Raw genomic sequence first — 12,610 nt, forward strand, 5'->3', positions numbered from 1 at the left:
TTTACAGGCACAAAGGCTCAGAATTGGAAGTCCTGTTCTCTGCCTCTGATTCAGGTGAGGGGACTTGGCTTTCCCTTGATAGAAAACGCTGCCACGCAGGAATTCTGAGCAATGTTTATTTTAATTACTTGGCAAAACAGTCACTTTATCGAGGTGATATCAAACTTAAATAGCATGCTTCTGCATTTCTACAGTAGCTTAAACAAAACTGTAAACATACGAAAGTGTCTATATGACTATGGAAGTCAGAGTGATCCAACTAGTGTTTCCATAACACGTGTACACCTTTTCTTTTCTTGATAGTGCATTAAGAGGAAGTTTTTTAAAATATTGTTATATAACACAGTTGGTTTTTTGCTTTATACATCTGCTAAGAAGACAAAAAGCTTAATTACTGCTTTGTTAATTCTATCTTCAATACTGTATTTTGGATTGTTTTTAGGGCTCCACAGTATAGAAAAAAATACTTCTTTTCTCCTTGGCCTAACGGTACCACCGTGTTTCAGAATTGGTTTTGTACAACTGTCCCACCGTGATATACTCAGTAAACGTAACTCATATCAAGAGAGGCTGATGGAGCTTTCCTAGAAGCATAAGGAAGAAACTCCACAGCAATACAGGTATGAGCTTATGGTGTCTCTAGTTTACGCAACACATGGCATACCAGCACTCGGATACAGATGATGAAGAATTTAGGTGTTACTGTTGAATCAAACCCAATTGAAAATGACGCCCTGCAAATTAAAAGTCAGAAGCCATCAGCTTGGCCAAAAGCAAATTTGTTCATTCTGTTGTTGTTGATGCAAAACGTCCATAAAAAATTAAAAACGCTGTTGAGTTCTATTTTGTGGAACTGTGTGAAATCAGTCCTACAACCTGCAGATCCAGGGCCCAGCTTTAGAGATACAAGGGGAAGAACAGAGCAGAATCATTCAAAGGAACAAGGGCAGAAAGTCCTGATGAAGCCTATGGGAGAAAATCCTGACCCTTCAGTAAAGAAACTTCTGCATGCAGGGAGCCAAGCTTTCACCTCTCGAGATAAAGGACATCTTTCACACTTCTTCAGTATTAGTATAGAATTCAGCCATTTGCTGCTTGAAAGAAAAGAGATTTCTGTAACAATTACGCTTCACAAGTACAGTGTATGGTGAAGTATCTGTCATCCATGCCCTAAACAAAACTCCTCCATCAGATTACTTGACATGGCCCCAACAACACTGTAACCAACCACAGGGAGCTCTGCCAGTATGATACCACTAGAACAGCCTAATTTAGCATTTGTTTTAATAACAAACCAAAAGAAAAGCAACGTGGCAACAGAAGCCTACCTAACAGGACAAACTCACCTTGATGTCTCTCACACAAAAGGAGATCTGCCTCTCCTAGCAGGAAACCTGCATCATTCCCCAGCGTTACGCTTGTAATGTCACTTGGTTCTGTAGCATCTCTCTAAAGGCCCTGGGGAGCATCTGCAGTAGTATCGATAGCCCTTCGTCACCGAGGAATCACTTCATCACTTCTGACCAAGTCGAAAGCTCTCAACCTCCTGGATTTATTTTAGTATCAGTACCACATTTACGTGTGGCACGTAGTGGAACCCAGCCACATATGAACCTATGTGGAAATAAGAAAATTCCCTTTTCTGAAATTTTGGTTTTTAATGCAATTTGTTTCCAAGCAGCACCTGAAAATCGAGAGTGTGATCATTAACAAACTCTTGGGAAATAACAAAGAAAGGATCTCATTTGCAGCATCTCAGTGTCATTGGTATGGTCTGAGTATGAAGTCTCCTTGGTTCTGGAGTTTCCAAAGGTACTTCCCAAAAAAAAAAAAAGCATTTTGCTTGGATGTATCAGGCACTACAAATATGTACCAGTATGTATTGATACTCCAGATTCCTGTGCAGGTTCCAAAATGAGTCCTGCTGCTTGACTTGGCCTGCTTGGTGAATGCTAGCTTTCTTTCTGCACCTTAGTCCTTAATTTACTGAGCTCCTCTTCCAAGCTTTTGATATGTTCCTTAAGCGCAGCTTTGTCCTGCTGTGCTTTCTGATTAGCCTGGCACCTGGCTTCTTCAATCTTCCGTTCGTACCACTTCTCCATCTGAGTGGAAACAGCCTCAAAGAAGTACTGAGTAATCTCCAGTGCCTGTGAGGTGTCTCTGAGCGCAGGGCCCGGTGACTGGCCTACGGGCAGAGTTGATTGCTGCTGCTCCTGGCTCTGGGGTGCCCCCACATGGTGCAGAGCTTTGTGCCTCGACTGCCCGCTCTTGCTGGATTTCTTTGTCTGAGTTCCTTTGTTGAGGAAGTAGCAGCTCTGTGGTTCTGTCTTTGCAGGTTCAGTCAAGGGCTGCAAAGCAGCTTGAACCCGAACATGTCTTGATTTGGACCCCAAAAGTTCAGAGGAGGGCAGCTCCTGCTGGAACCGGTGGAACGTGCTGGCACTAACGGCTTTGTCCTTTGGCCTGACATCTTGAGCAGGGACTGAAGATTGTACTGGTCCAGCAACAACTAACTGTTGCTCTGCACCTATTGAACAAAAATGTATATTTAGAAAAGCTCCGAGCACTTATTTTTGCATTCCTTGTATTGTGAAGTGTCTTGTGCAATTTCCCATGCACCACACTATGCAAACGTTGTAGAGGCTTGTATTAGTTCATCACATTATTCTATTGCCTGACCATGAAGAGAAGAGAGACTCAGAGAGGGGGGCACTGTGCAGACTACCACCAATCAAAGGTCTTCACAAAAGGACACATAACAAAGATCAGGCTGGGTTCCTACAGTAGTACGTGTCTACCAGAGTTTATCAGTCCCATTCTTCTTCTACAAGACTTGAAACCCTGCAAGTTTTGCAAGATAACAACTGATGCTGCTCATGCTAGTTCTGCTTCCCCCTCATCCTATCACTATCCACGCCTGTAAACAGCCATTCCCCCTCCTGTTTATAGGCTCCCTTCAAGTACTGGAAGGCCACAGTGAGGTCTCCCCAGAGCCTTATTTTCTCCAAGCTAAAGTGGCCATCTTAGTGGCCCTCTGGACTCACTCCAAGAGCTCTGTACTGGGGAGCCCAGGTCTGGATGCAGTACTGCAGATGGGGCCTCACAAGAGCCAAATAGAGGGGGACAATCACTTCCCTCTCCCTGCTGACCACCCCTTTTTTAATGCAGCCCAGGATATAGTCAGATAATAAAAGCATCCCTCAGTTAAATACCTCACCTGTGAATAACTGTGATACCTAAGTACCTGACAGGGTTGTTACCTGAGGTGCCATCTTGTTGAACGCAGAATTGCTGTCCAAAGCTCTGCTCTGGCACTGGGACTCTGCTCCTTCCCCCATCTTCCAAGAGACTGTTTGGGAGCGCCATGTAGGAGTGCTGGTGGGAGCCCTCAGCTGGCAGGAGGGGCTGGGTGGCTCTGCTGTCCTTGGCACTGTGGGGGTTGTTCTCAGTGTCCAGTGTCTCGGTCAGAGACTCGCACGTGGACAGAGTTGATTTTGGTCTTGATGACCTGGAATCTCCAGAAAGCTTGAGTTCCAAATTCTGAATCTTCAGCATGCACCAAGTCTTCAGCTCATCAACCAAGGAAATCTATGAGGGAGAGAAGACACACTGGGTTATCCTGTGATTCTCAGACTGCCAAGAACATGCAGCAAGGACAAAGAGAACCTAGCCTGTTACCGGTGGCCTTAGAATCATTGGGCAGCTTTACGTGTTGCCATGGGGAGAATTTATAGGGCTACAAATCAGAAAAGACGAGTAGCTACACATTTACTAATGAAACGCATCTCTTTAGTCCAAGATACCACTTTTCAGAGTTGCATTTAAAGGCCTCTGGTCAAGACTGACCTGTTTAATCACAGAGGTGCCCTTCTAAATGCAAGCACCATCACGTGCTCAGAGCTGCCATTTTTCTAAGAGGGAAATTAATATTGGACACTTCAGGGACACAGCTTTATACCAACCTCTGCTTTTCAGTTCATTTGGTGATAAAGACGAGTCCAACGCTAAAGGATACGTTACTAACAGCTTTTAAATTACAAAGGTGCTTAGTAAGTGTCAGCTGTGGAAGCATTTCCCAGTGATCCTTTTAGAAATGAGCAGGTCTTCTCGCCATTATTCACATGGAATTGTGAGTTTAGGTCAGGACCTCTTACGTGCATGAACATTTATTTAGTCCACGCATTTAGAAAAGGCCAACTCGGTTTTTCCATAGTTTCAGTTAGACCCAGCAGCACACGAGCAGCTCTGGCTGCCCAGGGCCCCATCCAATTTTGCCTTGAGTGCCTCCAGGGATGGGGCACCACAGCCTCTAGGCAGACTGTACCAGCAACTTACTGCCCTCTGAGTGAAGAATTCCTTCCTAACATCTTACCTCAATCTACTCACAGTTTAAAGCTATTTCCCCTTGTCCTATCACTATCTACCTGCATAAATCTCCTCTCTTCTCTCTGCCTGCTGGAACACAGCTCTCAAGCCATTCCATGCGAACTAGCAATGAGCAGCACAGCAAGCCCTACCTGCCGCTTTTCTCCCTCTGTTTTTTCCAGCTCGGTGTGCTGCTGCAGGCGATGAAGGCACTCTGTTCTCTCTGCAGACAGCCGCTCAGCCATAAGCTTGTCTAAAACACGGAGCTGCGGGAAAAGCACAATGCGGCTGAGGCGATCACGTTAAAAAACCAAAACCTCCATCTGTGAGCCTTGGAAGTCAAAGCACATTCTGTCTTTCAGTCTTCATTTCTAGTCTAGGAATGTTGCCAATTGCAGGCTTGCAGAGAGGTTCAATCACAAAATAGTCTGATGAATAAAAGTTAGATTAAACGTAATTTAAAGGATCTGGAACATCGGCATAAGCAATTCAACAAAAGGGATTTCTACAACTATGAACCTACCAGCTGTAGGATAACATTTGGTCTTTTAAGTTTCCCTCCTAGAGCCTCAAGCAGTCTTAAGATTATTGTCTAAAGAAGCACCTGAAGCCACTTACACATTACATGCGTTTTTCTCAAGACCGTGGCTTGCAATGTTAGATGCCTGTGGGATGTCACAGTTCCCTGGTCTTGAGTATCACATTTCAGCCTCATTTTTGCAACAGAAAAAGCAATGAGCAAACCACAACAATGAAAACATTGTTTACACTCAGGGTATGTTTCTAATAATCACGTGGGTCATATTCTTACTTGATGTTGAGTTTTGCTTTCCATCTGGCCCAGCTTAATATTCATCTTGTCTTGTACAGTCCCAAACTCAGCTTTTATCTCCTCCACAGTTGCCTCCAGCTGATTCTCCAGTTTATTTATCAGGGGCTCGCAACGACATCCATTTATCGGTGCCTGAAAGGAGTATAACATATGCTTGCTACATCCTGCTGTCCTCTCAGTGCACTCAGAACATTACCACTGCTTTCTGTAGTCAGCGTTGGGCTGTTCTGTACCATGATAATATCTTACAGCTCAGCAAACAATGCATTAAGTTGGAAAAATACAGACTAGAAGAGGATTAGTCTCATCCTTACGAACAAATCTCAGTGCTGGGGCAGCAAGCAGCAGTGTGGCCGGATCATATATCCTGTGGCACTGTGTGTCATATGAGAAGGTATCACCTCACACAGCTGTACCCTGCTCTCAGTGCAATCTCTACTGTATGGAGTCTAACTTCTCTTGATGTATCTGCCTGCAATGGAACCTCCTTCCTTCCTTTGGTCCTACAGTGCCATTTTACAGAGCAGGGGCTGTTCCCTGGGTAGAGGAAGGTGGGTTGTTCGTGGTGTGTTAGAGAGAGCTTCAGAAATGTACTTAAGAAGTTCTGTTCGCTATTCAGGGCCTGAAGGTATCAAAGATGACAGACAGGCTAAAAACAAAGGGAGAAAGAAGTGTTGTGAATTTCAGGAAATGCTGTTAGGAAATCTAGCTGTACTATGCTAATAGATCTCTGCTAATAGATGAGATTTGTATACAAGTTCTATCTGTTCCCTTCTACTTTTTTACCTGCTCATCTTCCCACCATATAGTCCTCAGGGCAGGGACATCCTTGTTGTAGCATCAGAGAAGTCCTCCCTCCTTCCTGATACCTGCCATTAGGATAATCCCACAATGCCCTCGCCTGGAAACTTCCCCCATGTTACACAATGAGATGCTGGAAAACATGGCAAATAAAGCCTCTGAAACCCAACCTGAGTCATCTTCAAAATCTTAACTTGTTAAGTATAGCATGGGAAAACAGACAGCTGTGGATGGATGTGAGAAGCAAATGAAATGAAAGGAAGACCTTCCAGAGGTGCAGGAGGACAATGTTTTCAATGTCTACAGAGTAATCTGCTGTCTGCTTCTGTGCTGGTAAATATTTGCCAAATAAAATACACTGAGTAAGACAACCATCTCTAAACTTCAATAAACATACTTGAGCTGCTACTCCTGTCTGTGAACCAATTTCTGTTCATCTCCTGCCTCCAGTAATCCTAGAATCCCCAAAGACTCGCTGCAATGAACAGAAAGAATTGAAAACATACTGAGTGCAATCGAGCACTGAGTTTAGGTAGGAAACACCAGTGCACATACAGTGCTTTCATTTATTTTCACTGGAAAAGCTCTTTGTCTTTACTGCCAGAAATCTTAATATTTCAAAACGTATCATAAAAATTCCAGCGCCATTCCCAATCACCGTTTCACACCTTGGCTCTAAAAACTTACTGAGAGCATTGGGATGGGCTGCCCAGGGAGGTGGTGGAGTCACCTTCTCTGGAGGTGCTCAAGAACCGTGTGGATGTGGCACTGAGGGATGTGGTTGGTGGACATGGTAGGGATGGGCTGATGGTTGGACCAGTTGATCTTAGAGGTGTTTTCCAACCTTAATGACTATGAGCTATACCTTAGCATACATGAAATCAGCTTGTGTTTATCACACTTCATGCCAAAGTACATCTGATGTCTGAACAAGGAAAAGAAATCCACTATGGTTATCTCATATCCTTGAAAGTGTAGTTAAAAGTAAAAGCATTTGCCATCTGATCTCCTAACTGCATCCACTCGAGGTGCTGCTCAGCACATCCCTATGAGAGCACAACACACTCACCTGCATCACCTTCCCGTCCTTCCCTCGGTACAGCGTGTACAGCTGGTAGGCCCGCACCTCGTGGGGAGCAGGTGGAGAGGAGCAGTGATGTCTGCTTCTGCGCTTGGGCAGGTTCTGCTGGGGCCGAGGGAGTGTCTGCTGGTCAGCTGGGGAAATGGGGTCCGAGAGTGCGGAAACCTGTATAAAACACACAACAACACTTTCCCTAATTACCAGCTCCTTAGTAAACTATTCCTGGTGGGAACTGGACAAACCCTTTGTGATAACTGCAGCAAAAGTCTAATTACAACACAAATCCATCAGCAGTGACTGCACAGTGGATGTATTTGTCACAACAGTCAGATTTATAACAAACCCTCAATGTTAGCCTTAACAAGAGCCTTAATAGAGAAGAGGAGGCTATGGGGAGACCTTATTGCTCTCTATATAACTTCCTGAAGGGAGGTTGTAGTGAGCTGGGGGTTGGCCTCTTCTCTTGTGTAATCAGTGATAGAACTAGAGGGAATGGTTTTAAGCTGTGCCAGGGGAGATTCAGGCTGGACATTAGGAAGTATTACTTCTCGGAAAGGGTGGTCAGGCATTGGAATGCACTGCCCAGGGAGGTGGTGGAGTCACCGACCATGGGAGTGTTCAAAAAACGTCTTGGTGTGTTGATTAATATGATTTAGCTGGGAAGTATTGGTGATGGTTGGACTAGATGATCTTCTAAGTCTTTTCCAACCTTGATAATTCTGTGAAGAGGATTTCCTCAACAGAAACCAGTTTTGTCAGAAGGCCACCTCTGCCTCTGAGCATGGAAGCTCTGGTGCCCTGGCTCACACCACACCAAAGGACTGCTGTGATCCTTTCTCTCTCTGCTGCTTTAAGTCGACTGATACCTTCTCTTTTGGCTTTTTCTTTTTGCCCTTTTTCCCCTTGGGATCTGGGGAGGTTGACCGGGGCTCATCCTTCAGCTCAGTCTTCCCCTGTGCCGGCTGGTCGCTGCTCTGCGTGTCGTCAGCAGCTGAGACACTGCCCTGTGCAAAGCAAAGGCAGAAACAGGGAAAAGGTGGGTGTTCTTCCATTCCCAACCTGCAGCATCTGACAAGCAAAGCGCTGCAAACTCCTCAGTCTGTCCTACACAGAACTGCTGCTACCATGAGTGGCAAAGCCAAACTGATTTTGCCCCAGTGGGTTTTGTTCATGCTCCCTTTGTGCTGGAGATGCAGTGGTAATGCCAGGCCGTACCTTGTTCTGCACCACCTCATCCCGTGGTACTGACTGAGCCCGCCTTTCCTCCTTCAGCCTCTCCCTCTTCTTCCTCAGGCTTCTTCCGCGGTTGAAGCGCGAGACCTGGAGGCAGACAGCACCATTACTCAGAGATACCATCATGCTTCTTCCTAACCAGAATCTAAAGCAGACCTGCTGTCACCTCTACTAAAAGGCAACATGTAAAGAAGAAAGCACTCCCAGATGCACACCGATGGGCCAAGCAGTGCTGACATTTACGGCTGTGAAACACCATCAGGCACCTCACTGTCCTGAGGCAGAGGATTGCAGTGTTTGACCAAGTGCTCCATTCCCAGAGCTTGTCTCAGCCTCACCTGTGTCTGGACCAGAGCTTATTGCCTACAGAAGACATTTGCAACTTACCTGCGAAGCTTTAGTGAGGAGGAGCGCAACCTCGGGGTTGTTGTGCTGTCTGGCCACCTCTAGCGGGGTCTGACCTGCCTGAGAGGAACAAGGACAGCATTTCACTTCTAGGGGAGGATTTCTTCTACCAGCACTAGAATGTGTCTTCATTAATACAAAAAACCAAAGTAATTCCACGTCCTACTTACATTGTTGACAACTGATGTGTCAGCCCCTGCCTCCAGCAGCAGCTTGACCACTTTCTTGTGGTTCAGGGCCGCAGCCACGTGGAGCGCAGTGTCTCCTGCCTGTGAGTTACAAAGCAGAAAGCAGCACGTGGCAAAACCCGCGGGTCTCAGCCTGCAGAAGCCTTGGCTCCCCAAGGGATGCTGCAAGGTCAGCAGGATGATGGAGCCTCAGAAGTGATGGTCCACAGAAGTGCAGAGCTGGAAGGAGGGGGCAGGAGGGTGTGCTGCCCTTCTGTTTCAACCAAACCTGGAGACACCCCAGCAAATACATACAGCACCTTCTGCAGGACCGATCAGTCGGCTCACAGGTGGTCATGTATCGTGTTACTCAAAAATAACGGGATAATTAACAGCAGGGACATGCTTGGGTTTCTCTGTAAGATTCACCAAGAAAAACAGGCTTTGGAATACAGCCAGGAGGCCATACAGGCCCAGCGCTCACACAGAGCCTGGCTCTGTTCCTGTGTACTGAGGTGAAGACTGTGGTGACTGGGTTCAGACAGCAGAGCCAGCAGCTGTCAAAGGGAGGCCATGCCTGTGCACATGGTGCCCTCCTGCCCCCTCTGCCCTGCAGCTTGGCTTCAGGAAATGACTGGCACATCCCTATCCCCTCCCAGACCAGACAAAGCCTTACTGCCTCTCCTGGCATGTCCACTGTCCACCCATCAGGTATGCAGATACAGAACAACCCAAGGTGGTACGGAGCAATGGGAGAAGTGACACCACCCTGCACTAGGCTCACACCGGTTGTCTTAAGTTAAAAAAAAAATAAAATACAAATAAAATTACACAGCAAATTTGACACAATGAAGCTCATTTTGATTGCTGTAACTATCTGGTATCTACAAAACAAAATTAAAGGTATTAATTAGAATATATCTTTATGGTCCCCGATTGTACATGGAACATTTCCCAAGAATACCGATGATGTGGTATTATTATGTGGTATGCACCACATCGTCTATTTATTTACCAGATTTAATACCACCCAAATAGCTTATGCTGTAGGTACAGGGATCAATTACTTCCCTACAAAACAACCACGGATGATTAATCCTAGGTTAGATGGGTCATTACTTTGAATTTAAAGCATGCTTTTCCCTCACTCTTCTGTATCTTTAATTCCTTCTACTGCAAAAGGTAGCCAAGTATTTGCAAAGAAATATGCTCTTCTGTGGCAGCTGACCATCAGTGAGCACTGCAACATGGCGTCTCTATGATGGCTTCGATATCCTCACCATCTGGGGAAGGGGGAGGAACATGGCCCCATGATGTGGCTGAGCCCTGTGCCCATCTTGTTCTGCACAGAGCTGGTAAGGATTCAGGACTGCCATCCCCTCACCCCACATTACCCTGTGTCCTCTCACCCCTTTCTGCCCCAACACACCTTTGTAGAACCTCAGAAATAAGAAATGCTTGGAAGAAAAGATGCAAATGTGATGGCAAAATAAGAAACCATTGTTTTTAAGCTACTGTTGAAAGCTCAGGCATGGGGTAGCACATTAAAACGCACACAGTGAGGTGCAACTACTGGGCAGGAATCCCTCTTTCCAACAGGGAGCCATATGCAAAGGGAACAGTGTGGCAATGAAATTCATGCACTGACCTGGTTCTTTTCATGGACAGAACAGAAAGCACTGAGCAGCACCCTAACGATGGGCAAGTGATTGTAACGAGCAGCCACATGCAGACAGGTATCTCCTGCCTGCAAACAGAAACAAAGCGCTAAGCATGTCACTGCAGAACGAAAGCTTGTGCTCATCAAGGTGCTCACGGAAGAAATAAACCCATTAAATCAAAAAGGAGCAAACACCACACATGTCCACTGAGTAGCAATGCTGTCTTCTCTTCAGCACAAAGCATAAAGGTGGAAAGGTTTAACAATAGCTGGGGAACAGAGGGTGCGGGCACCACGCTTTGTCTGTCTAATGAGAAAAACTGGAATTATGAAGCCCTGCACTCAGATTCTTACACAAGATCTGCTCTCCTGCACCCCAAATCCAAAGAGTGATTTGGAAACCCCACCCAGTGTCACACATAATGAAGAACATGGGTAGCGGGGTTGGAGCTGAGCCTCAGAGGGGCTCCCACAGCTGGGAGCAGAGAGAGCCCCACGCGCTCCTCTGCCACCATGCTGCTACTCAGTGGGGACACAATAGCCTGGCTTCCACCTAGAGGGCTGCATTCCTTCATCATGTGAAACCCCTTACAAAATAGGGGGAAAGCTCTCTGAAACTGGACTCACATTGTTCTTGAGATCTGCTCGAGATCCTCCGAGAAGTAAGACACGAGTGCTCTGGGAATGGCTGTTCTGGCAGGCCAGGTGCAGAGGTGTGTTACCTGCCTTGGAGAAACACAGGGAAATATAAAAGCCGTGTTCAGAAACAGGACAGGAAACTTCACATAGTGAAACCTTGGCAGTACCCCACAAAGTGCATCCCCCAGAGGTAGGCAATTCACTTTTAGCCAAAGCTGTGAGCGGAACAAACCTGGAAACTGAAACACCCCTTCCACACTGGGAGTAAACTCTTTGAAGGGGCCGATAATAGCAGGACAAGGGGAAATGGTTTTAAGTTAAATGAGGGTAGATTTAGGTTGGATGTTAGGGGGAAGTTCTTCACTAGGAGAGTGGTTAGGCCCTGGAACAGGCTGCCCAGTGAGGTTGTGGATGCCCCGTCCTTGGAGGTGTTCAAGGCCAGGTTGGACAGGGCCCTGGGCAACCTGATCTAGTAAAGGTGTATGTTTGGTGGCCCTGCCAGGCAGGAGGGTTGAAGAATGCTTTCCTTCTTTAGTTATCTCTGCCCATGCCTACATTCTCAAACTGCTACAAATGCCTAAAACTCAAGAAAGGATCCAGAGAGATGCAAACATGCTGGCTTTTTACTGAGAGAAACCAAAACATGGGCTTGCCTGTGTATTGATTTTCTAACCCTGGCAAGGATCTTATTGCACTTGGCTTTTGCTGGCCTAAAAATGTTTGGGGTTTCTTCTCTCTAGGGAGCCAGAAATGCAATCAGACCATGTAGAGAGGTTCTGCTTACTCACCAGACTGCCTCTTCACCTGCATTATGTCCTTTAATCTGTCCCCTGTGCTTTCAAGACACTGATCAAAGCTACAAGGTTTGAATTACCAAAGGTCAACTCACGGCACAGTGTGTATGAGTGGGTACGTAAAAGAGTTTCCCAGGCAGTCCCAGGAGAAATTAACTGGGAGTTACAGAAAACACACAGTGACATTCTCCTGTGTGTTGCTGCTTAGCAGGGTCTGGTAAACCCAGAAGCCCACTTCTGACTGCCCCAACACCAAGGTGGTGACAGGAATTCAGTCAAAGCCCCCGAGATAAGCCAAGGGACCTCAGGGTGCTCCCGCACATGGCACTTTGCCCTGGCTGCCAGAAAAGCCATCAGGAAGGTGATACCTTGCCATCATGGGCACTAGAAATTGACAGACCAGAGAAGCCATTTTGGGATTAAGCAGAATTAAGCTCCTTGTTTGTCTTGAAAGCCAAGGAGTGAAACTGAGTGCATGTGTGCAAGCACACACAAATCCCTCAGTTTTCAGTAGCTCCAGAATGGGCCCTGTCCATTCAAAAGCACTTGAGTGATCAAATGCAAAGGGAGAGGTTTATGTAGGTATGACTTCAAAGAGCAGCACAGGAAGGCCTCATACAGTGCTAAAGGCTG

At 46.3% G+C, this 12,610-nt stretch overlaps 1 protein-coding gene across 6 annotated transcripts in view; it reads right to left on the reverse strand.

Moving 5' to 3' along the window:
* Nucleotides 1-102: 102 nt before the first annotated feature.
* Nucleotides 103-12,610, reverse strand: part of ANKRD6 (ankyrin repeat domain 6) — an 89,646-nt gene continuing 77,138 nt past the window's right edge. For 4 of the 6 annotated variants that reach the window (XM_015858906.2, XM_015858909.2, XM_032443922.1 and 1 more), the window contains 11 exons: nucleotides 11,172-11,270; nucleotides 10,533-10,631; nucleotides 8,888-8,986; nucleotides 8,700-8,777; nucleotides 8,295-8,399; nucleotides 7,946-8,083; nucleotides 7,068-7,244; nucleotides 5,177-5,329; nucleotides 4,518-4,631; nucleotides 3,261-3,588; nucleotides 103-2,527 (listed from right to left, as the gene is read on the reverse strand). In XM_015858906.2, coding sequence (XP_015714392.1) covers nucleotides 1,953-2,527; nucleotides 3,261-3,588; nucleotides 4,518-4,631; nucleotides 5,177-5,329; nucleotides 7,068-7,244; nucleotides 7,946-8,083; nucleotides 8,295-8,399; nucleotides 8,700-8,777; nucleotides 8,888-8,986; nucleotides 10,533-10,631; nucleotides 11,172-11,270 — 1,965 coding nt within the window. In that variant the 3' untranslated portion in view covers nucleotides 103-1,952. The remainder of the gene's footprint in view (nucleotides 2,528-3,260; nucleotides 3,589-4,517; nucleotides 4,632-5,176; nucleotides 5,330-7,067; nucleotides 7,245-7,945; nucleotides 8,084-8,294; nucleotides 8,400-8,699; nucleotides 8,778-8,887; nucleotides 8,987-10,532; nucleotides 10,632-11,171; nucleotides 11,271-12,610) is intronic. The other 2 variants (XR_001554323.2, XM_015858910.2) reach the window with 2 other exon arrangements.

This window comes from Coturnix japonica, chromosome 3, assembly GCF_001577835.2.
Source record: "Coturnix japonica isolate 7356 chromosome 3, Coturnix japonica 2.1, whole genome shotgun sequence".
NCBI lineage: Eukaryota > Metazoa > Chordata > Aves > Galliformes > Phasianidae > Coturnix > Coturnix japonica.